Raw genomic sequence first — 25,386 nt, forward strand, 5'->3', positions numbered from 1 at the left:
TGGAGGATGGCCCAAGTCCTTGGGCTCTGCACCAATATGGGAGACCAGGAGAAGCACCTGGCTCCTGGCTTTGGATCAGTGCGGTGTGGCGGCCATAGCAGCCATTGGGGGGTGAACCAACAGAAAAAGGAAGACCTTTCTCTCTGTCTCTCTCTCTCTCACTGTCCACTCTGCCTGTCAAAAAAAAAAAAAAAAAAAAACTCACTTTGCCACAAATGTGGGTTTATTTCTGGACTCTCAACTGAATTCCATATATATATATATGGAATCCTGTGGATCCCCATGTAGTACATTATTTTGATTAGTATAGCTGCATAAGTTTTGAAACTGGGAAATGTGAATCTTCCAACTTCGTTTTTCCTTTTTTTTATAAAAAAAATCTATTTTATTTATTTGAAAGGCAGAGTCATGGGTGGGGGGAGAGTGGTGGGATGGGGAGAGAGAGATCTTCCATTTTCTGGTCTACTCCCCAAATGACAGCAATGGCTGGGGCTGGGCCAGGCCAAATCCAGGAGTCTAGAGCTTCTTCCAGGTCTCCCACGTGGGTGGAGGAGCCCCAGGACTTGGGCCATCCTCCGCTGTTTTCACAGGCTCATTAGCAAGGAGCTGGGTAGGACTCGAACCAGTGCGAATATGGGATACTGGCATTGCAAACAGCCGCTTAACCCATTATGCCTCAGTGCTGGCCCCAATATTGGGTTAGTTATTGAAATCTCTTATAATTCCATATAAATTTGAAGAGTTGTATTTTTGTTAACGAAAAATGTAATTGGCGTTTTATGTGCATTGCGGTGAATCTGTAGATTATTGCCAGTATATAAGATTCCTGGCTGTTGTATTAATCTGTATAGTTACCTTTAGCTTTGTTCTATTTTTCTTACTAAGGCATTCAGTTCTAACCCACTATAATTTCATTTGCACCTGAAAGATTTCCTGTAGCAATTCTTATAGTAAAGATCTACTAGCAATGAACTCCATCTTCTCTTGTTTATCTGGGAAAGTCTTAATTTCTTCTTTATTTTAAAATTAATTAATTTTTAAATTTTTTAATTAATACACAACTTTGCACATTTTTATGGGACACAGTGTAATATTTATTTCCTCACATAATTGCAACATAATCTAAGCATATCAATTAGCCTTTTCACAAAAAGTTTGTAGAAAATGGAATCAAAATATAAAAACAAAAAAAAATTAGCTTTATTTCTCAACATAAGCTCTGTCAAGTTCAAGGTACTTCTGTAAGTAATGATATCAGCCATTTATTCTGTCCCTAAAGAACTGAAAGAATTTCCTGGGAATTTAAACACGTCAATAAAGTCTCTTTCACATTATTAACTGAAGAAAAATTGGTACTGTTCAAATATTTTTTTTAATTAAGAGGCAGGGCCAGCACTGTGGCACCTGCAGTACCAGCATCCCATATGGGCGCCAATTCAAGATCAGGCTGCTCCACTTCCAATCCAGCTCTCTGCTATGGCCTGGGAAAGCAATAGAAGATGGCCCAAGTCCTTAGGCCCCTGTATCCACATGGAAGACCTGGAGGAAGCTCCTGGCTTCTGGCTTCAGATCGGCGTAGCTCCAGTCGTTGCAGCCATTTGGGGAGTGAACCAGCAGATAGACGACACATCTCTCTCTCTCTCTCTCTCTCTCTCTCTCTCTCTTTCTCTCTCTCTCTCTCTCTTTCTGTGTAACTCTGACTTTCAAATAAATAAATCTTTTTTTAAGAAAAATCAAAAGGCAAAAAGAAATCAAAATGAGGCAATGAGGATAGCACCTAATTATTTTCCACTGAAACTCCTAAAAAATTTCCTTTGTTTTATGAGAGGAATAAGTAGGAGCCATATCATGGTGGAGAGGAACTCTGGTGAAGCTCTACTGAGCGTTTTTCTTTTTTATAATACCCATTTTGGTGTTCTTTTTATATTATCCATTCTGACTGGTGTGAGGTGATATCTTGTGGTTTTGTTTGCATTTCCCAGATACTTAGTGATATCAAGCATTTTTTCATGTATTTGTTGGCCATTTGTATTTCTTCTTTGGAGAACTCTCTGTTCATGTCTTTTGCCCATTTCTTAACTGAATTGATTATTGTTGTTGTTGAGTTCTTTGAGTTTGATACATTCTAGATAATAATCTTTTGTCAGATGAATAGCTTAAAATATTTTCTCCCATGCTATCCCATCTCTTCACTCCATTGATTATTTCATTTACTGTGCAGAAGCTGCTTAGTTTGATATGACCCGTTTGTCTGGTTTTGTTCTTGTTGTCTGTGCTTTCGAGGTCTTATCCATTGGGTGGGTCTACACCAGTGTTGTCAAAGGTTTCCCCTGTGTTCTTCTAGCAATTTTCATAGTTTCTGATCTCACATTTAGGTCTGTGATCCATGTGCAGTTGATTTTTGTATATGGTTGGGGGGGGTAGGGATCTAATTTCATTTCCTACACATGTATTTCCAACTTTGCCAGCACCATTTATTGAAGACTGTCCTGTCTCCAATGTATGTTCTTGGCACCTTTGTCAAAAGTCAATTGATAGTATGAGGAAAATTTCTGGATTCTCTGAACTGTTCTGTTGATCTACCTGTTGGTTTTTATGACAGTACCATGCTGTTTTAATTGCCATAACTTTGGGTATGCTTTGAAATCAGGAATCGTGATGCCCCTGGCTTGATGTGTGGGTCTGTATATATGTGTGCACATGAGTACGCTCAGAATTGCTTTGGCTATTCGAGATAGTTTGTGGTTCCACATGAATTTTAAGATTGCTTCTTCTAATTCTGTAAAGAATGTCATTGATATTTTGACAGGGATTGCATTGAATCTGTAGATTGCTTTTAATAATATATTTTAATTTAATAATATAATTTAATATTTTAATAATATTAATTCTTCCAATCCAAGGGCAAGGAATAACTTTCCATTTTTAGGTGTCCTTGATGATGTCTTTTTTTAAAAAGATTTATTTTTTATTTGTTTGAAAGACAGAGTTACAGAGAGAGGCAGAAAGAGAGAGAGGGGGGGGGGGGGTCTTCCATCTGCTGGTTCACTCCCCAGATAGCCGCAACGGCTGGAGCTGTGCCGATCTGAAGCCAGGAGCCAGGAGCTTCTTCTGGGTCTCTCACGTGGGTGCAGGGGCCCAAGAACTTGGACCATCTTCTACTGCTTTCCCAGGCCGTAGCAGAGAGCTGGATCGGAAGAGGAGCAGCCGGGACTAGAGCTGGCACCCATATGGGATGTCGGCGCATCAGGCCAGGACTTTAACCCGCTGCACCACAACGCTGGCCCCTGATGATTTCTTTCATCAGTATTTTATAACTATCATTGTAGAGATCTTTTACTTTTCTTTTGTTAAATTTATTCCTAATTATACAAAAATTAATACTTAATTTTTGAGGTTATTGTGAACAAGATTTCTGTTTTGGTATCTCTTTCAGCAAGATCATTATTGGTGTATTAAATGCTACTGTGTTTTGTATGTTGATTCTGTATCCTTCAAATTTACTGAATTTTTCAATCACTTCTAACAGTTTTTAGTGGTATGTTTAGGTTTCTACGCCTACAAAATCATGTCATCTGTAAACATGAATATCTTTATTTCTTCCTTTCCTATTAGGAAATTTGGAAATTTTCTAATTTCTTTCTCTTCCCTAATTGTTCTTGTTAACAGTTATAATACTATATAGATAAAGGTGGTGAAAGTGGACATTCTTGTCTTGTTCCAAATCTGAGGAAACATGCTTTAAGCTTTTCCCCATTCAGTATGATATTGGCTATTGGTTTGTCATATATAGCCTTTATCATTTTGAGGTATGTCTCTTGTACACCTACCTTGCTGAGAGTTTTTATCATGAAGGAGTGTTGAATCTTATCAAACACTTTCACAGCATCTATTGATATAATAATATGGTTTTTGTCCTTTGTTCTGTTAATATGATTTATGACATTTGTTGATTTGTGAATGGTGAGCCACCTTAAATATCTGGGATAAATCCCACTTGATCATCATGTATAATTTTTATATAATATTTTGTTAGAATGCTTGCATTCATTTTAATCAATGATGTTGATCTGTAGTTTTCTTTTTTGTGTTGTGTCTTTGGTTGGTTTGGTATCAGAGTAATGGCTGGCCCCATAGAAAGAACTGGGCAGAGTTCCATCGTGTTTAGTATTTTGAAATAGTTTAAAAGTATTGATGTTAGTTCCTCTTTAAATGTGGAATGTGGAATTCAGATATAAAGCCATCAAGTCCTGGACTTTTATTCGTTAGAAGACTTTTAATTCCTGCTTCAATCTTGTTATTTTTATGGGTCTGTTTAGATTTTCTGTATCTTCTTGATTTGATTATGGCAGTTTACATGAACCCAGGAATTTTTCCATTTCTTCAAGTCTTTCCAATTTGTTAGCATATAATTGTTCATAGTAGTCTTATAATTGTTATACTGGTTGTCTGCTTTTTCATCTCAATTTTGTTAATTTGGCTAAAGGTTTGTGATTTTATTTACTTTCATTTTGTTGACCTTTTATAATTTTTTTTTAGTTTCAATTTCATTTCTTTCTGCCTGATTGTATTATTTCTCACCTCCTGGTAATTTCAGATTTGACTTTTTCCTGTTTTTTCTAAGTCTTTGAGATGCATCATTAGATTATTTTACATGCATATTTTTAAATATAAGTACTTATTGCTATAAATTTTCCTATTAATAATGCCTTTTCTGGACCCCACAGATTTTGATAAGTTGTGTTTTCATTTTCACTGGTTTCAAGAAATATTTTTAGTTTCCTTTTTAATTTTTTCAATGAACCATTGGTCATTCAGGAGCATGTTGCTCAATTTTTGTCTATTTGTAAATTTGCTATTGTTTTTATGGTTGCCTTTTAGTTTTATTCCCTTTTGGAATGGTATGATTTCAATTTTTTAGTTACTAAGATTTGGTGACCTAATACATGATCTATCCTAGAAAATGTCCTACAAGCTGATAAGAAGAATGTGAATTCTGTAGCTGTTGGGGGAAATGTTTTATAAATGTCTGTTAGGTCCATTTGCTCCATAGTATGATTCAATTCTGATACATCTTTGTTGGTATTCTCTCTGGATGATCTGTCCATTGATGACCGTGAGGTGTTGAAGTCTCCACAGCATTATTGTGTTGGAAACTCTCTATCTTTAGGTCTAATAATATTTGCTTTATATTTTTCAGTGGTCTTCTGGGTGTATATATAATTATGACTGCCATATCTTCTTGCTGAATCTATCGCCTTAACAATATATGATGTTTTTTTGTGTCTTTTTCCAAGTTTTAATCTAAAGTCTCTTTTTCCTGATATAAACATAGTTACTCCAGCTTGTTTTTAATTTCCATTTGCATGATATATCTTTTTCCAACCTTTTTTTTTTATCTTTTATTTAATGAATATAAATTTCCAAAGTACGACTCATGGGTTACAATGGCTTTCCCCCCCATACCGTCCCTCCCACCCACAACCCTCCCCTTTCCCACTCCCTCTCCCCTTCCATTCACATCAAGATTCATTTTCGATTATCTTAATATACAGAAGATCAGCTTAGTATACCTTAAGTAAGGATTTCAACAGTTTGTTCCCACACAGAAACATAAAGTGAAAAATAATAGATGATTTTTTTTTAAATCATGATGAAATCAGATCAGACCTATTGTCATGTTTAATCCCAGTGAGAGTCAAGTTGGGAATTGATAATTTCTTTTTTTTTTTTTTTTTTACAGAAGATCAGTTTAGTGTACTTTAAGTAAAGATTTCAATCGTTTGCACCCCCATAGAAACACAAAGTGAAATATACTGTTTGAGTACTCGTTATAGCATTAAGCCTCAGTGTACAGCACATTAAGAACAGAGATCCTACATGAGGAGTAAGTGCACAGTGACTCCTGTTGTTGACTTTACAAATTCCAACCTTTTTTTTTTTTTTTTTTTGACAGGCAGAGTGGACAGTGAAAGAGAGAGACAGAAAGGTCTTCCTTTGCCGTTGGTTCACCCTCCAATGGCCGCCATAGCCGGCGCACAGCGCTGATCCAATGGCAGGAGCCAGGTACTTCTGGTCTCCCACGGGATGCAGAGCCCAAGCACTTGGGCCATCCTCCACTGCACTCCCTGGCCACAGCAGAGAGCTGGCCTGGAAGAGGGGCAACTGGGACAGAATCTGGCGCCCCGACCGGGACTAGAACCCGGTTTGCCGGCGCTGCAAGGCAGAGGATTAGCCTAGTGAGCCGCGGTGCCGGCTTTCCAACCTTTCAATTTCAGTCTATGGGTATCTTTTCCTGTGAAGTGAATTTCTGGTAGGCAGCATATAGTCAGATCTTGATTTTTTTTAATCCATGTATCCAAGTTATACATTTTGACTGGGTAATTTAGTCTATTAACATTCAAGTTTAACAGTTATAGACGGCTGGCGCTGCAGCTCACTAGGCTAATCCTCCACCTTGCGGCGCCGACACACCAAGTTCTAGTCCCGGTTGGGGCGCCAGATTCTGTCCCGGTTGCTCCTCTTCCAGGCCAGCTCTCTGCTGTGGCCCGGGAGTGCAGTGGAGGATGGCCCAAGTCCTTGGGCCCTGCACCTGCATGGGAGACCAGGAGAAGCACCTGGCTCCTGGCTTCGGATCAGCGTGGTGCACTGGCCACAGAGCACCGGCTGCAGCGGCCATTGGAGGGTGAACCAACGGCAAAGGAAGACCTTTCTCTCTGTCTCTCTCTCTCACTGTCCACTCTGCCTGTCAAAAAAAAAAAAAAAAAGTTATAGACAAGAGAGCCAATGTTGTGGTGTAGTGGATAAAGCTGCTGCCTATGATGCTGGCATCCCATAGGAGCACCAGTTCAAGAGCCGGCTACTCCACTTGTGATCCAGCTCCCTGCTAATGACCTGAGAAAGCAGCAGAAGATGGCCCAAGTGGTTGGACCCCTGCAACCCACATGGGAGATTAGAAGAGGCTCCTGGCACCTAGCTTCAGCCTGGCCCATTCGTGGCCGTTGCAGCCATCATGGGAGTGAACCAGTGAGTGGAAGATCTCTTTCTCTCTCTCTCCCGCCTCTCTGTAACTTTGACTTCAAATAAATAAATAAATAAATTTTCTAAAAAATAATAGGTAAGAACCAACTCCTAGTCATTTTGTTGCTTGGTTACTGATTGTATCTGCTCTGTTAGTAAACTTTGTACTGTCAAGTGTTTTCATGACGGTTAGTTCTAATTTAATACCCCCTTCAGAATTTCCTGTTAGGTTGGTCTGCTGGTGATGAAGTCTCTCAGTTTTTGCTTATCTAGGAAATATTTTATTTCTCCTCACTTCTAAAGGATAGCTTCACTGGATATGATCTTTTTCATTGGAATTTTTTTCTTCCAAGACTTGAATATATCATCCCACTCTCTTCTGGCCTGTAATGTGTCTGCTCAGAAGTTTGTTGTTAGTCTAGGGGCTCTTTCTTTATATGAATTTGACATTTTAATCTCACTAGCTTTCATATTCTCACCTTGTCCTTAACTTTTGACCACTTCATTATAATATGCCTTGGAGAAGGTCTTTTTTTTCTTTTCTTATCGAGTCTGGTTGGGGTCCTTTGAGCTTCCAGTATCTGAATATTTATATTTCTTTCAAGACTTGGGAAGTTTTCGACTATTATTTCATTCAGTAGGTTCCCAGAGCCTTTTTCCTTCTCTTTTCCTTCATGTATTTCTATACTATAAATATTTACCTACTTAATTATACCTCATATGTCTCATAGGCGTTCTTCATTCTTGTGCCATTCTTTTCTCTTTATTTTTGTCTGACTGGGTTATTTCAAAAGTCTTATCCTCAGGATCAGAAATTCTTTCTTCTATTTGGTCTATTCTGTTATTGAAGCTCTAAAATGTACTTTTTTATTTCATTGTTTGACATTTTCAGATTCAAAATTTCTTTTGGGTTCTTTTTAATGATTTCTATCTCTTTGCTGAATTTTTCATTCATATCATGCATTGTTTTCCTCATTCCTTTAAACTTGCTGTCTGTATTCTCTTGCATCTCATTGAATTTCCTTAGGATAATCATTTTTAATTCTTGTCAAGCATTTCATAGATGTCCTTCAAATAGGGATCTGTTTCTGGAGAACAATTGTATTCTATTGGAGGTGTCATGCTTCCTTGCTTCTTCATTTTTCGTGTGTTCCTACACTGACATCTGAACATCTGATGTAATAGTTCTTTTTTGTGGAGTAGATTTCATTGCAACAGACTTTATGTCTATATGGAATGCAGGTGTCACTTGAGCTGTTACTTTGGTATTGGTTCTAAGTGAGCCCAGGAGTGTAAATTCTGAGTTATTTCTTCATCTATATAGGTGTCAGCAGTGTCTATGCCAGAATTGTATAGTCTGCAATTCATGGAAGCAACAGTATGACTTTGCAGTGGACATGAGCTTCCAAAGGTGTGTGTCTTCAGTCCCCAGAGAGTTGGACGTCAGTTACACTAGGTTTTGTGATAGTTGTATCCATATTCCTAGTACTGTGGGACAAAGAGGTAGCTGTCCCTTTGTCCTACCAGGATAGCCTGAGTGATGCTGGGCTTGTGGCACTAACAACTATGGGCCAGGGATTATGCAATGTGGATTGGACATTTGTCAAGTCCTTCCATGTGGGTGTGACTGATTCTGGGACTTAAAGCACCAAAACCCAAGCCCCAGCACTGGTGGATGTTAAAGGGACCATGCACCTGCTCTACAGGGTGAATACAGATTATGCTTGGAATTGTGCACTGGCAGATACTGGTCTGGAGTAGTGGAATGCAGGTAGATTTTTCGCTTGTCCTCAAGGATAGGTTCTAGTGACTAAGGAATAGTCACAATCCTGGAGCTTCAGGATGCAATGGGGTCCTTACCAAGTCTCACAGAGCAAGTGTCAGTTAAACAGAAGAATGCAGACCTTATGGTAAGTGTGAGTGTGAGTCACTGGGGAGGTTGTAGCATCAATAGCAACAGTGCTATAGCTACAGAGCACAAAGCGGACAGCCCCCAATTCTCAAAGGGCACGCAAGGGTGGCACTGGGGCATGTACCCTTACCACCTAGCACTCTGTGCTTTGAATTGCAGAAAGGTACTGCCTCTGGTCTGGTCGTCTGGGATGTATATAGCCTGCTGCTGTTATTGAGTACCCAGAAGCCAATGGGAATTTCCCTAGATTGCACTGGGTGAGTGATCATAGCTTTGGGGCTTATGCCCCAAAATCTTGCAGCTGCAGAATTCCAAGGGATCCGCTCTCTGTTAAGGAAAGCACCCTCACTCTGGTTCGTGGGCTTCTGATAGTGACAGGGCTGCTTGCTGTCCCCTTTTCCCAGCATCATAGCATCCCCTAACCACAGAGCCAGAGTAGGTACTGCAGTATGCTTTGTTCCCTTTCTCTGCTGGCTTTCAAACTCTCTGTGCTATTTGGAGTTCCCATCACTTCTTTACTAGTGTTTCCCCCTCAGTCAGTCTCCTGGAAATATGATTCTTCCTTTGTTGTTCTAGAAATGTGCGGCTGAGGTAAGGGCAGCTTCCTCTCTATTTAACCATCTTGTTCTCTCTCCAGGCTTCATCTTCAATATCATCTCATCCCTTTTGAAATGAATTATTCATACCTATTTGTAAGCTGCTGATTTATTCATCCCTGTAAGTTTTTCATAAAGCATCAATGACTTCATCGTAAATGTTAAGTTCATTCTTGCTTCAATTTTAGCAGAATTTATGTTGCTCCAAAAGGGGCGCTTTTCAAAGTGATACCCTTCTTCATGCAACAAATTAGATCCTGTTCAGACATGCTAAAACAAGTTCATATTGAGTTCATTATTGCCCCCAAAATTCTGAAATCCAAGCATAGATTTTTTTATTAATATACATTTTCCATGACGTTTTTGAGAAGCCCTTGTGTAGTTTTTGCCAGACATAGAATTCTTGATTGGTAGTGATTTTTTTTTCTTCAGGATCTTAAATGTGGCATCCCACTGCTTTCTCACATTCATGAGTCTCCTGAGAAATTGCTGATAGTTTTATTAAGGACCATTTCCGTGTGACAATTTGCTTTGTCTTGTTGCATTTCAGATACTCTCTTTGATTTTGCATTTCAACACTTCGATTATAAAGTGTTTTCTTATGGATTTCTTTGTGATTATCCTTCTTGAAGATCATTAACCCTCTTGTATATATAAATGCATGTCTTTTATCAAATTTATCAAGTTTGGCCACTATTTCTTTAATTTTTTTTCCTTTCTCTCCCTTCTCATCTTTTGGATTCCCATTATGCATATGTTGGTAAGTTTGATGGTCTCCCACATATTTCTTATACACTGTACATTTTTCCTCACCCTTCTCCTTTCTGTTCCTCAGACTGGAAACTTTCAATTGACTTAGCTTTAAATTAGCAGATTCTTTCTTCTGCCTACTTAAATCTACTATATAAATATTCTAGTGAATCTTTATTTCAATTATATTTTATTGTCACTCCCCCTCTTTGCGGAGGAACGACACAGGACCCTGCGCTGTTCTTTTGTCTGCTCGGCCCTCCCCGGGTTTGCTGCTGGTTCTTCCCGGGTTGGCTGCCGTCCCTTCCACCTCCGTGGAAGGGTGGTGCCCCCTGCCACTTTCCCCACTTCCGCAGGGGAGCGGCACACCGCTGGCCGGCTCTCTCGGGGGCTGCTTAGATGTTCCTCAGGTGTTCCCCTTGGATGTTCCTGGTGCATGTTGTCTCTCTCCTCCTTTATAGTCCTCTTCCACCAATCCCAACTCTGCTACCCACATGCCGAGTACGCTGCTCTCCTCCAATCAGGAGCAGGATCAGCTCCTGCAGGTTATTGGTCGAACTGGAGGCAGCTGTGTAGAAGTTGTTTACTCCTCTCCCAACGCCATATTGTGGGAGAGCAGATGCATAGAATAAGTCTTAATTCCAGTAACTTAGTCTAGTCCGAGTTGCTCCCCACATTTTATCTCTAATATTTTCATTTATTTCTTTGTTATAATTTCTATATTTAATATTCTCATTTTGTGCATATATTTTTCCTCTAGGTCTTTGTCAATGGTTTCCTTCAATATTTTGAGTATATTTAAGACAGTTAATTTTTAGTTTTTGTCTAGTAAATTTAACACCAGTGCTTTCTCAGATAATTGCTCTTACAAATGGGTCAAGTTTTCTTATTTCTTCAGGTGAACTCTATTTTTCTGTTGTTAAGATCTGTATGCTTTGTATATTATAATATGTTAAATCTGAAAATCAAATTTTCCCTTATTCTCAGTGTTTGTTTTTATTGTTTGCTCTAGTTTGCAGTTCTTGTTTGCCTAGTGGCTTTTCTAAACTACTTTTTTTTTCTTTCAAACTTTTATTTAATGAATATAAATTTCCAAAGTACAGCTTATGGATTACAATGGCTTCCCCCCATAATGTCCCTCCCACCCGCAACCCTCCCCTTTCCCACTCCCTCTCCCCTTCCATTCACATCAAGATTCATTTTCAATTCTCTTTATATACAGAAGATCAGTTTAGCATACATTAAGTAAAGATTTCAACAGTTTGCTACCACACAGAAACATAAAGTGAAAAATACTGTTTGAGTACTAGTTATAGCATTAAATCTCAATGTACAGCACATTAAGGACAAAGATCCTACATGAGGAGTAAGTGCACAGTGACTCCTGTTGTTGGCTTAACAAATTGACACTCTTGTTTATGGCATCAGTAATCACCCTAGGTTCTTGTCATGAGCTGCCAAGGCTATGGAAGCCCCCTGAGTTCACTGACTCTGATCATATTTAGACAAGGCCATGGTCAAAGTGGAAGTTCTCTCCTCCCTTCAGAGAAAGGTACCTCCTTCTTTGATGACCCATTCTTTCCACTGGGATCTCACTCGTGGAGATCTTTCATTTAGGTTTTTTTTTTTCCAGAGTGTCTTGGCTTTCCATGCCTGAAATAGTCTCATGGGCTTTTCAGCCGGATCTGCATGCCTTAAGGGCTGATTCTGAGGCCAGAGTGCTGTTTAGGACATCTGCCATTCTATGGGTCTGCTGTGTATCTCACTTCCCATGTTGGATCATTCTCTCCCTTTTTTATTCTATCAGCTAGTATTTGCAGACACTATTTTTGTTTATGTGATCCCTTTGGTTCTTAGTCCTATCATTATGATCAATTGTGAACAGTTATGGATCACTGGGACTAGTGAGATGGCATTGGTACATGCCACCTTGATGGGATTGAATTGGAATCCCCTGGTATGTTTCTAACTCTACCGTTTGAGGTAAGTCAGCTTGAGCATGTCCCGAATTGCACCTCTCTTCCCTCTCTTATTCCCACTCTTACATTTAACAGCGATCACTTTTCAGTTAAGTTTCAGCACTTAAGGAGAATTGTGTATTGATTACAGTATTCAACCAAAAGTATTAAGTAGAACAAACAAAAAAAATACTAAGAGGGATAACATATCAAGTTGCTCATCAACAGTCATGGTGAGGGCTGATCAAGTCACCGTTTCTCATAGTGTTCATTTCACTTTAACAGGTTTCCTTTTTGGTGCTCAGTTAGTTGTCACCTATCAAGGAGAACAATGGTATTTGTCCCTTTGGGATTGGCTTATTACACTCAGCATAATGTCTAAACTACTTTTTAAAATATTGTATTCTTTTGTCACTTGTGGTCTGTAAAGTCTCTTCTTCTTTAGCTTATGGCCAGCTAATGCTTTGATAGATATATTTCTTTGAATATTGGAAGCAAAAACAAAAACCTTATCTCTTTCTTTGCTCACTCTATGTGTGTGTTCATGTGTGTGTGCACCTCTGTGGAGGGATGGTTATGGAACTACTTACTGTGCCATTTTCACTGACATCACCCACCCTCAGACTTTTGGCCAGCAATGTCCACAAAGTAGTCAATATTTCCCTGCAACATCCTCCATTTGATGCCATATTTAGCTCTTCCACCATGCTCATTGCTGTTATCAAGCCCACACACCTCCTTTCTCTCTTCTAGGGCTACATATGCTATCATCATCAGGGAAATAAACAATTCTGTACAAATTCTACAAATGATGCCTGTCAACCAACCATGGCCAAGTCCTCCTCAGTACCTCCACACTTATCTAATGATCTTTTTCCATTTCCCTAATAGATTCCTAACAGTAACCTCTAATCCCAGTCCACCTGAGTTCCCTAGACTAGATTCTGAGAAATGAAGAGCTGACTAAGACAGAAGCACACCATTCAAAGGATGAAATGTGGAAACAAACACATCTCATGCTTCCACTGGTTTTACATCCTTACCAGGGTATAAAACAGGACCTCAGCATCATTCCCAAGCTCTAATTGGTCCTCCAGTGAATTTTGAGGTCCCCTAATAGATATTTATGCCTATAGGTCCCCAAAGCAGCATGCCAGCTGCAGCCACCATGAGTTATCTTTCCAATTCTTAGTCCCCCCTTCTGGTTCTGGTCCTCTAGTTCCACCTACATTCCCAGCAGGCAGATGGATGCCCTGCCAACCCCAAGAACATCAATGTCCTTGCCAAGCATGCTGACCCAAGGCGCTCCCCACCAATGCTGAGCCCAGGAAGAGCAGATGAAAAAAGCTCCTTATGCCCTCTGGGCCATTCCACATCATCTAAGGCGTTTTGAGCATTTCAATAGCTTCTGAACTTAACCTTCCTCAAGCATATTGGCTCAAATCTAGTTTTGTCATTCTTGTTACTTCACTTTAGACCTTCAGCGAGCCTCTCCTGTCATCTCATCCATTCCTGTGCTCTTTCCCCCTTTCCAACACCACAAACTCCTTTCTCCTCCCCTTCTACCAATGTCAAACCCCCTCAAATATAAGCAGAGGCAAGTAGATATGATTGACAGCCCCTGAAGGATGAATTATTGGTCTGTTTTTTAATTACTCTAGCAAAATATCTGAGGCAGGCTAACTTCATAAAGAGGTTTATTTCGCTTACAGTCTTGGGAGGCTGAAAGTCCAAAAAGCATGGCATAGCTATTGCAAGGGGACTCCTCTTGGCTGCTTTACTTCATGGCAGATGGGAATAGGTAAGCTTGTATGAGAGCAATCATATCACCAAATAGGACATCAGAAACTGGAGAAGCCAGGCTTGCTCTTTTTATAAACCTCCTCATTAGAACCACCCTTGGATCCAAGGAGAACTATGTTAATCCCTTTCGCCAGTGGTACCCTCAACAACCAAAGGGTCTTCTCCTAGGCCTCATCTCCCAGAGGTTCCACCTCCCAACACTGCTTCACTAAGGACCAAGCTCCCAACACATGAACATTGGAGGGACACTGAGTCCACAGCCAACCACAGCTGATACGTAGGAGCTTACTGTGCAAGGAAGATGGGGAAGAGCATTTCAGACATAGCTACCGGCAGAGAAAAGAACGTAAGGTGTTCCGTGTGTGTGTGTGTGTGTGTGTGTGAAATCAGGGAATAATAGAACATTGGAGAAGTCTCCAATTTTATTCAAAACCCTGATGTGATCCAACTTCTGTGAAGTGATCTTCTACCAGTTGACAATTCCAACTGTACTTAGTCCATCAATCTCACTATTTGTGCCCCCATAGAGCTCATAGCTCATCAATTTGACATCTATTGAGTTAGAATGGAAGTGCTAAGCACTAGGAATATGAGATAATAAGGATAATGCCTACCCTCAAATTTATGAAAAAGAGAGAAAAGCAATGTTGGAATTGTAATGAGGAAAAAGAAGTATTCAAGATTGAGTGCACAGGGTGCAGTAGTGGTACAAAGGCAATGCAGAGGCAAGTCCTATTCAAGGTCAATACCTAACCCGCTGTACCATAACTAACTACTCATTTACCTGTCAGGCCCCTCTACCAAAGGATGAACTCAGAGAATCAACAATGCCATATTCATATTTTCATTCCAGTCTCCATCCCAGAAACTGGTACATAAAAGAGGACTAATAGCTATGGCCTGAATGTCATGATTTCTAAGGTTTTGCTCATTGCATTAGCATAGAATTGAGCAAAAGTATATAAGTGGTTGTTAAATAAGTTAATAATTGCAATCTATAAAATTAAGAGAATTTAAGGAGAGTACTAGTCAAGGGAAGAGCAGTTCCCAGTGTGCTATGCTGAATGTCCCATATTTTAAAGTGACACTATTAAGAAGTGGTGCAACCTTTAGGAGATGAGACCTATTGAGATGTCCTTAGGCCACTGAGTGTACTGCCCTTGGAAGATAGTCATCATGTGTCTTCATCAGCTCTTGAAAGAAGGTTGTGGCTGGCACCGCGGCTCAATAGGCTAATCCTCCGCCTGCAGCGCCGGCACACCGGGTTCTAGTCCCAGTTGGGGCGCCAGATTCTGTCCCAGTTGCCCCTCTTCCAGGCCAGCTCTCTGCTGTGGCCAGGGAGTGCAGTGGAAGATGGCCCAAGTCCTTGGGCCCTGCACCTGCATGGGAGACCAGGATAAGCACCTGGCTCCTGGCTTTGGATCAGCACGGTGCGCCAACCGCAGCGGCCATTGGAGGGTGAACCAACAGAAAAGGAAGACCTTTCCTCTGTCTCTCTCTCTCTCTCACTGTCCACTCTGCCTGTCAAAAGAAAGAAAGAAAGAAAGAAGGTTGTTTTAAACGGGAGTCACTGTGCACCTACTCCCCATGTAGGATCTCTGTCCTTAATGTGTTGTATTATGCGAATTAAAGGTAAAACTACTACTCGAACAGTACTCTATACTTTGTGTGTCTGTGTGGGTGCAGTCTGTTGAAATCTTTTCTTAGTATATACTAAGTTGATCTTCTGTATATAAAGATAATTGAAAATGAATCTTGATGAAGAATGGGATGGGAGAGGGAGTGGGAGATGGGAAGATTGCAGGTGGGAGGGAGGTTATGGGGGGGGGGAAGCTGCTACAATTCTAAAGTTGTATTTTGTAAATTTATATTTATTAAATAAAAAAGAAAGAAGGTTGTTATAAACACTTTAATTTGGGTGCAGCCACTCTTGCCCCAGTTCACCACGTGATCCTTCCTCTGCTCATGTTCCATCATCCATTACGGAGCCTTCCCCAGAGCATGTGTTATGCTGCTTAGACCAGCCTCCAAAACCGTGAGCTAAATAAACCTCTTTTCTTCATGAGTAGTTCATCTCTGGCATTTTATTGTTATAATGAAAAGTTGACTAATACTCTATTGAGTCCTTGGGCTGCATGGTATGCCCAGACTCTTTATTAAGAGGAATTGAACCTTAATACCCTAGATAGAAAACCTCCAAAAGAAGGGATGGAGACGTGTCCACTTACTCTACAAATCTTCACTGGATGCCTACTCTGTCTGCATTGTTCAAGAGCATTCGTAACAGAGGGTAACACAAGGACAAAAGCCCTTGGCTTTGCAAAACTTGTGTTTAGTGGAGAAGAACAAGAGCAAAGAAAAACCCAAGTATGTTAATTATGAAGTATGCTAAATGTTTAGCACTATAGAGAAAAATAAATCTAAGTGTTGCTGGATGTACAAGAGTGGGTGAGGTAGAGGTGTTCGCAGAAGGTCTCTCTAAGAGGGAGCACTTGCATAAAAGAGTTGATGGGGCAGAAGAGTGAGCTCCATGTACACCTTGAAGAAGTGCATTCCAGGCAGTGGAAACTGCAACAACAGAAGCCCTGACCTGTCTAAGGAGTAACCACGCAGTTCAGAGCAAAGTGGACAAGGGGAGAGTTCTAAGAACTAGATCAACATGAAAAAAGGGACCAGATCATTTTAGTCGTAACAGGCCATTGTGAAGATTTTCTTTAGGTTTGGTCTTGTCATTGTTTCAATTATTTTTCCCTGGAATACAAAAAGGAAACTATACAGATTCTAAGTGTCAGCTAAACATATTACCATAAAATGCATAAATCTGTGTAGCCTGACACAGGTCAAGAAACAGAACATTGCCTGCACCCCAGAATTCCCCCTTTATGTTCCCTCCATTTGTTACCACTCCCTCTTTCTCAAAGGTAACCACTCTCCTGACTTCTTTTTTTAAGATTTATTTGCTTATTTATTTATTTGAAAGAGTTACACAGAGAAAAGGAGAGGGGGAGAGAAAGAGCAGAGAGCTTCCATCCACTCGTTCACTCCCCATTTGGTTGCAACGGCCAGAGCTGAGTTGATCCGAAGCCAGGAGCCAGAAACTTCTTCCAAGTCTCCCATGTGGGTGCAGGGCCCCAAGAATTTGGGCCATCTTCCACTGTTTTTCAAGGTCATAGCAGAGAGCTGGATTGGAAGTGGAGCAGCTGGGACAAGAACCAGCACCCACATGGAATGCCAGCACTGCAGGTGGCGGCTTTACCCGCTATGCCACATGCCAGCCCCATCTCCTGACTTCTTAAGTGTAGCTTACATGGCCTGTTCTTTAACTTCAAATAAATGGAAGCATACCAATGTATCCTTTGTATTTGGATTTTTTGACTCAAGATTCTGCTTATGATGTTCACCCATGTGATTCTGAGAGAGAATAGTGGTCAAAATGACAAATTACAGGGTATTAAATGCTGACTGGAAAGATGGAGTCCAGAAGGGGAACTGATGACAGCAATCTTCATGTGCCTGAAATTTGTATGACTGTTGGGGAAAGAAAGAGGAAGTGCAAGCTCACCTAAGAGCTGTCAGGATCCCAGGAGACAACCCTCTCCCTGGCCCCTTCGACCCCAATCCACTTTCTCAGCTCCTCTCCTGCAAAATAAGAAACTTCAAAAATTTGAGGTCATGCTTATGGTTATTTATTCATGGACTCATTCAAACATCTCTGCAGATCCTACAGTGTATCAGACACAGTGCTCAGTGCTGAAATACAAGGACACTGAAGGCACGGCCAGCTAGACTAACGAGGAAATAGAGGACTGCAAAATGCTGTGATAAGTATCAAGAATTTCATAAATGATGCTAAGGAAACATCCTTTTTTTTTTAAAGAAATATTGTGACAGGGGCCACTATTGTGGCCCAGCAAGTTAAATCACCACTTGGGACAACAGCATCCTATATGGGAATGCTGGTTCTAGTCCTGGCTCCCCCACTTGCCATCCAGCTCCCTGCTAATGCACCTGGGAAGTCAGTGGATGATGGCCCAAGTACTTGGGTCCCTGACACTCATGTGAGAGACCCAGATGGAGTTTTGCTCCTTGCCTGGCCCAGACCTGGCTGTTGTGATCTTCTGAGGAAAGAACCAGCAGATATAAAATATCTCTCTCCCCCGCCCAATCCCTCTATGTGTGTGTAACTCTGACTTTCAAATAAACAAATAAATAAATTTTTCTAAAAAAAAATCATTGTGGTAATTTTACAATTTTTGCCTGAATGTTGATGATTCTGAAATAGGCTGGCAAGACTGTGGCTGTTATGTCTTACTTTGAAATTGCATTTATTATTTTTACATTTATCCGTCTTCTCTCATCAGCTACTAGATTAAACCTTTCTGGTGGTAGAAAAATCATCTAGCATGAAAAGAACAAAATTAATTGGAGTCAGCTGTTTGGGCATGAGCCCTGACTCTTCCATTCTCAGCTGTTTAATGCTGGGAAGTTTGGTTAGCCTTGCTGTATGCCAGCTCCTTTATTCATAAATAAAGATAGCAAAATCCACCCTCCCTCCTTCACAGAACTTGTCAGCACCCAATGAAATAACGTATCAGAAGAACTCTGCAAACTGTAAATTCCTGTTATTAGTCCTCTAAATCACATAAGCCTACTATGTGTGAATGAGAGCACATAGGAGGTAGTCAGTATATTTCAGGTTGTAATTATACCTCATCTGCAAAGAGTTCCAGTTTTTGGAGCCTGTGCCAGAGAATGGATGCAGTTCTTTATCCTTCATAACCTAATGTCCAAAGAATCAAGAGGCTGGGGTCCCCACATGTGAAAAGTGACCAGACAGTGTGAAAACAGGCACTGGCCAGGGTCACTTGGATCAGCTTCCCCGTAACCAAGAGTGTCAGACATTTTTGAAGGTGGAGCCACTGGGTGTTTAATTGCCATCTCAATACTTCTTATTTATTTTAAAGATTTATTTTTATTTATTTGAAAGGTAGTTACAGAGAGAGGTAGAGACAGAAAGCGGGGGTGGGGGGATGTTTCCATTCGTTGGTCCACTCCCCAAATTGCCACAATGACCAGGGTTGGGCCAGGCCGAAACCAGGAGCCAGGAGCTTCTTCCAGGTCTCCTATGTGGGTGGGCAGGGACCCAAGGACTTGGGCCATCTTTCTCTGACTTCCCAGGCACCTTAGTGAGGAGCTAGATTGGAAGTGGAGCAGCCAAGATAAAAATGGCATCCATATAGGATGCCAGCATTGCAGGCTGCAGCTTAATCCACTGCATCATGACACCGGCCACATAGAATATATATATATATATTTTTTTTTTGACAGGCAGAGTGGACAGTGAGAGAGAGAGAGACAGAGAGAAAGGTCTTCCTTTTGCCGTTGGTTCACCCTCCAATGGCCGCCGCGGCCGGCGCGCTGCGGCCGGCGCACCGCGCTGATCCGATGGCAGGAGCCAGGAGCCAGGTGCTTTTCCTGGTTTCCCATGGGGTGCAGGGCCCAAGCACCTGGGCCATCCTCCACTGCACTCCCTGGCCACAGCAGAGGGCTGGCCTGGAAGAGGGGCAACCGGGACAGAATCCGGCTCCCCGACCGGGACTAGAACCCGGTGTGCCGGCGCCGCTAGGCGGAGGATTAGCCTAGTGAGCCGCGGCGCCGGCCCCATAGAATATATTTTTAAAAGAAAATTGACTAGTGGAATTTTAAGACAAAAAAAGGTAAATATACAGTATACAAGGACTTGGGCCATCATCTTCCAGTGCTTTTCCAGGTGGGTTAGCAGGGAGCCGGATTGGAAGTGGAGCAGCCAGGACTCAAACTGGTGCCCATAAAGGATGCCTGCACCGCAGGCCAGGGCTTCAACCTGCTGTGCCTCAGCGCCAGCCCCATTTCAATACTTGTAACCCTTTCTCTCCCCAGCCTCTCTCTGAGCTTCCATTTCAGAGAGCTCTAATAGACTGGCGGAGCTGGGGGAGATGGTGCAGGACCCGGAGGAGTGGCTGTCAGGGAGTTTTATAGCCTTTGCCTTTTGTTTTTACAGGGACTGTAGTTTCACAAAGCAGCTCAACCCCATTGGTGGTGAACGGGATTCTATGGGAGCCGGTAACTCTGCCTCTACAGCTTCCGGCAAAAGAGTCGGTCATGATCATCACGTGGCTTCACAATGGAGCATCTATTGCCGTCCTACAGCCAAATGGACGCCCAGGAATCCTGGTGACCAATCCAGCATGGCAAAAACGACTGAACTTCACCCAATCCTATTCTTTGTGGCTCAACAACCTGACAGAGGCAGAAGTGGGATCTTACAGTGCTCAGATGACCACAGAGAACTCTGTGATATTCTCTAATTACACCCTGAGAATCTTCAGTAAGTCAAAATGTGGGGTTTAGCCTTGTATGGACTAAAAATATGGCATGTCTCAGTCGTTTGTGATGTCAGTTGTGGACCATAGCCCAGTACTGAAGCGTACAGCTTTTGGAGTCAGAATGAGGCCCAGTGGTAAATCGACTCGGTGACAATGCACAGCCTTTTAGGGACAGAACTGAGACTAGAACCTAAGTCTTGCGGCTTCTAGCTCAAGAATACCTTATTTTCCTTTACCCACTGCAACCAGAAATTAAGCAGTGAGATACTTAGGGTCCTGTTACTACGTGCATTGCATGCATCTGTCATGTAATCCTAACCAAGGCTACACACAGTAGGCATCACAGTAACAGTACTGAGCCACAAGAACTTGCCTAGAGCCACAGAGACAGCAAGTGGCAGCACTTCCCACACCACCATTCAGCACAATACCTCACCTGACACAAAGGCTGGTGTGGCCCTGCAGAACACTCTGTGTGCAGAACAGTGGTCTACCTTGAAAGTGCTCTGTAAGGATGAGCTGATAAAATGTCTTTTCTATCAAGACTGTTTAAGTCCTAACAATATTTTCCCCCAGACAGTTTATGTGGATTTCCAGTCAAACACCTGCCTCTGCAAGATTAAAGAATGAAAATGCCCTCAACATAATGAGCTATAATGAGGCAGTATATGAACCAATATCAGAAAAAAATCATGGGCCAATGCTGTGGTGTAGCAGGTAAAGCCACCACACGTGGTGCCGACATCCCACATGGGCACCAGTTTGAGTCCCTGCTAATGCACCTGGAAAAGCAGCAAAGGATGGCCCAAGTGCTTGGGATCCTGCACCCACATGGGAGACCTGGAAGAAGCTCCTGGCTCCTGCCTTCAGATCAGCCCAGACTTGATCTCTGTGGCCATCTGGGAAGTGAACCAGCACATGGAAGATCTCTCTCAGTCTCTCTCTAGCCCTCTCTCTCTCTGTAACTCTGCCTTTCAAATAAATAAATCTTTAGAAAAAGGGAAAAATATTTCCAGCAATCTGATGTTCAGTAATACCATGGCTTTAGTCTGATCACTGACACTTAATTAGGGATATAGTACAGAAAATTCCAGAATCAAACTGATAGTTAAAGGCTGATGAGATTCCATGATTCTTATCTACTAGAGAGCTCATAGTGTCTACAATTCAAAGTCCTTTGAATCAAGATATGCCATCCAAAAAAAAAAAAATGCCTCCCCAAGTACATTATGTTAACTTTAGAATTTCAGGCCGGCGCCGCGGCTCACTAGGCTAATCCTCCGCCTTGCGGCGCCGGCACACCGGGTTCTAGTCCCGGTCGGGGCGCCGGATTCTGTCCCGGTTGCCCCTCTTCCAGGCCAGCTCTCTGCTGTGGCCAGGGAGTGCAGTGGAGGATGGCCCAGGTGCTTGGGCCCTGCACCCCATGGGAGACCAGGAAAAGCACCTGGCTCCTGGCTCCTGCCATCGGATCAGCGCGGTGCACCGGCCGCAGCGCGTTGGCCGCGGCGGCCATTGGAGGGTGAACCAACGGCAAAGGAAGACCTTTCTCTCTGTCTCTCTCTCTCACTGTCCACTCTGCCTGTCAAAAAAAAAAAAAAAAAAGAATTTCATGAATATTGGACTGGTTTATCTGTTTTGTTAGTCAAAGTCGTATGCCTGAAAGAATAGGGTACAGAACAGGTAAATGTGATGGGAGAGAGATGATGTCTGGAAAGGTTCTACACCAATTACTCCAACAAAAGGGACAAAGTTGCCTGGGGCAGTGTATTAATTTCCTGAATTTTGCTGAAACGAAATACCATAAGCTAGGTGGCTTGAAACTGTATAGATTTATTCTCCCACAGTTCTGGAGACCGGAAGCCCAAAATCAAGGCGTGAGCTGGGCTGTACATCACCTGGATGCCCTCTGGCACAATGCGTTCTTTGCCTCTTGAGTCTGGCTGTTGCCAGTGTGCCTTGGTTCTCCTTGGCTTGCAGGTACCTCGATCCAGTCTTTGTCTTTGTAGTCACATTGCCTCCTCATCTTCTCTGTTTTCTGCCTTTTTGTCTCTCTCAGATATCCCTCTGCTTTTCTCTTATAAGAACCCTTCTCAGTGGGTTTATGGCCATCTAAATAATCTTGGATGATCTCAACTAATCAGCAAAATCCCTTTTTCCAAAGATGGTAATAGAATATTCTGATTCTGTGGGTTAAGGTGTGGACATATCTTCTGTGGGGTCAGCATTCAAGGAACTAAGGGCAGGATCACCCTGGGTGGTCAGGGATCATCAAGGCGGTGCTGGAACCCTGGAGAGAAGAAAAGCCCAGGAACAGATGTTATAGCAGACCCACTGTGTTTGCTGAGACAATGTTCTTCTGACACTACTGAGAAGACCAAGTATGACTTCTCCTACAGCAACCACACTCCTGGGGCTCATTGCCAATCCCTTTTCAGGCTTTTTTAAGTGCCCCTCCTTTGAAGGCACATACACAAAGAGATGTGTGAGCTATACTAACTTACTGACAAAGCTGCAAAGGAATCTCAAGGCTTGAACTATACAGCATTTGTTTGTCTGTTTATTTGTTATCATTGACCAATCTCTCAGTATGTGCCAGGATAGGAACAGCAAAATGTCATTTCATGAGTTAGTAACAATGGATTGGAAGTGACTGCCTAGCCTTCAGTGTTAGGAAAGATGTTGAAGCCATGTTAAGTTTATTCACTAAATCATCAATCTTTGTTGGACAAGGACAACGTACAAGGCACTACACTGGGTACATCAGTGAACAAAATAGACAAAGATCACTGCTCTCCCGGAGTCAACATTCTACATGGAAAGTGGAGGCAGGTAATACATAATACACATAAATATTAACAAATGATAGGGTATGCAAGAAAGCCACAAGTCCTGAGGAGATACGAGAACAGTGTAAGTGGGAATCAAAATGCCAGGGTGCAGGGATAAGTTTCTTTTTTTAAAGATTTATTTTTGTTTTCTTGAAAGAGGGAGTTACAGAGAGAGGTAGAGCCAGGGAGAGAGAAAGGTCTTCCATCCACTGGTTCACTCCAGAAATGACTGCAACAGCCAGAGCTGAGCTGATCCAAAGCCAGGAGCCAGGAGCTTCTTCCAGGTCTCCCACGCAGGTGCAGGAGTCCAAGGACTTGGGCCATATTCTACTGCTTTCCCAGGCCATAGCAGAGAGCTGGATTGGAAATGGAGCAGCGGCTCTCGAACCGGTGCCCATTTGGGATGCCGGCACTGCAGGATGGGGCTTTAACCCACTGCACCACAGCGCCAGCCCCAGGAATCAGTTTTGAACAGAGTGGTCAGAATTAAACAGATGGTATTTGAGCCAAGACCCAGTGAAGGGGAGGGAATGAGCGCGAAGCTATCTGGAGAAGTCCTCCATCATGTGCAGCAAGACTCCCCGGTGCCTGGCACACTCAGGAACATCAAGGAGGCCAAACACTGAGGAGCAGACTGAGAGGCAGAGTAACAGGAAGTGAGGTTAGAAAGGAAATAGAGGCCACATCATGTAAGGCCCACTGAAACCTGGGCTTCTACTCAACAAGATTGACAGCCTCTGGATGGCTTTGCACAAAAAGTAATGCAATTTAACTTACTTGTTAAAAGGACCGCTTTGGCTAGTCTGTTGAGATGCTAATGGACCAATCAGGAAGCCATTACAGTCATCCAAGCCAAAGGTGATGCTGGATTGCACCAGGGTAGTAGCAGTGGAAGTGATGTAGAGTGGTTGGATTCCTTGAATTCTGATGTTTTGAAAGGATTTCTTGATATGGGAACATAAGAAGGATAAATGAGTCAGGGATGTCTCCAGGTTTTTGGTCTTAGTTACTGAAAGGATGCAGCTATCATGAACTAAAATGGAGAAGGGTTCAGGTTAAGCAGAGTTTGGAGAGAAAACCAGCATTCCTTCTGAACATGTTGAGTTTCAGATATATCCAAGTGTAAACATCAAGTAGGCAGTATAATTCATAATGTGAAAAAAGGTAGCCAGATAGATTTCTTTAAGATTTATTTATTTATTTGAAAGAGCTACAGAGAGAGAGAGGGAGAGACAGAGAGGTCTTCCAATCTCTGGTTCACTCCCCAGCTGGCCTCAATGGCCAGGGCTGGGCCAGGCTGAAGCCAGGAGCCAGGAACTTCTTCTGGGTTTCCCACACAGAGGCCCAAGGACTTGGGCCATTGTCTGCTGCTTTCCCAGGTGCATAATCAAGGAGCTGGATCAGAAGTCGAGCAGCTGGGACACAAACCGGTGCCCGTATGAGATGACAGCATCACAGATAGCAGCATCACCTGATAGCTTTACCTAACAAGACAGACTTTTGAGGTCAGCCACAGATGTGGGATGCGATGTGACATTCGTGCCAAATATTTCCCATCATTGTCTTGTTCTATTTTCATAAGTGCCTGAAAAGGAAATATGATTGCCCTGTTCCCCAGATAAGAAAACCAAGAGTAGGAAACATTAATAATTTGTCCATGGCTCTATAGCCAGTAAACAATGAAGCCGTGATCCTAACTCCAATTTTCCTGACTCCAAATTTAGGATTCTTCCTATACATAAAAACTGCATTCTGGAAAAACAGAAATATACAAGGGGTCTTCAAAAAGTTTATGAAAAATGCATATTATGAAAACATTATGAATGAATTTCAAAAATTTTTTATGGTCACCACTGGAGAGAAGTTGTAAACTTGTAGCATTTGTATTTGCAGCTTACAGTTCCAGAAGTGCATCGAAATGGATTACATAACTGTTATTTTTATCCCTGATGTTTCCATCTGTCCCAGGCTGACACCTGCTCTTGGCTGGCCCACTTCAGTATGGGCTTTAATTTCACTACCCCACAGTACTGTCTTCTGCTTTATTATAATGCTCAAAACACCTGATAAAATCTCATTTTGCAGCCAGAAAAGACTTGATTGAATCCTTTTGGCACTAACTGCAAAGTAAGATTTTTTTCTCTAGATATTGAT

At 42.0% G+C, this 25,386-nt stretch overlaps 1 protein-coding gene across 2 annotated transcripts in view; it reads left to right on the forward strand.

The window, feature by feature from the left end:
* SLAMF6 (SLAM family member 6) overlaps positions 1 to 25,386 on the forward strand; it is a 41,921-nt gene that overhangs the window by 6,158 nt on the left and 10,377 nt on the right. For both annotated transcript variants that reach the window (XM_008264216.4, XM_008264217.4), the window contains exon 2: positions 20,080 to 20,406. In XM_008264216.4, coding sequence (XP_008262438.2) covers positions 20,080 to 20,406 — 327 coding nt within the window. The remainder of the gene's footprint in view (positions 1 to 20,079; positions 20,407 to 25,386) is intronic.

This window comes from Oryctolagus cuniculus, chromosome 7 (genome assembly GCF_964237555.1).
Source record: "Oryctolagus cuniculus chromosome 7, mOryCun1.1, whole genome shotgun sequence".
Lineage (NCBI taxonomy): Eukaryota > Metazoa > Chordata > Mammalia > Lagomorpha > Leporidae > Oryctolagus > Oryctolagus cuniculus.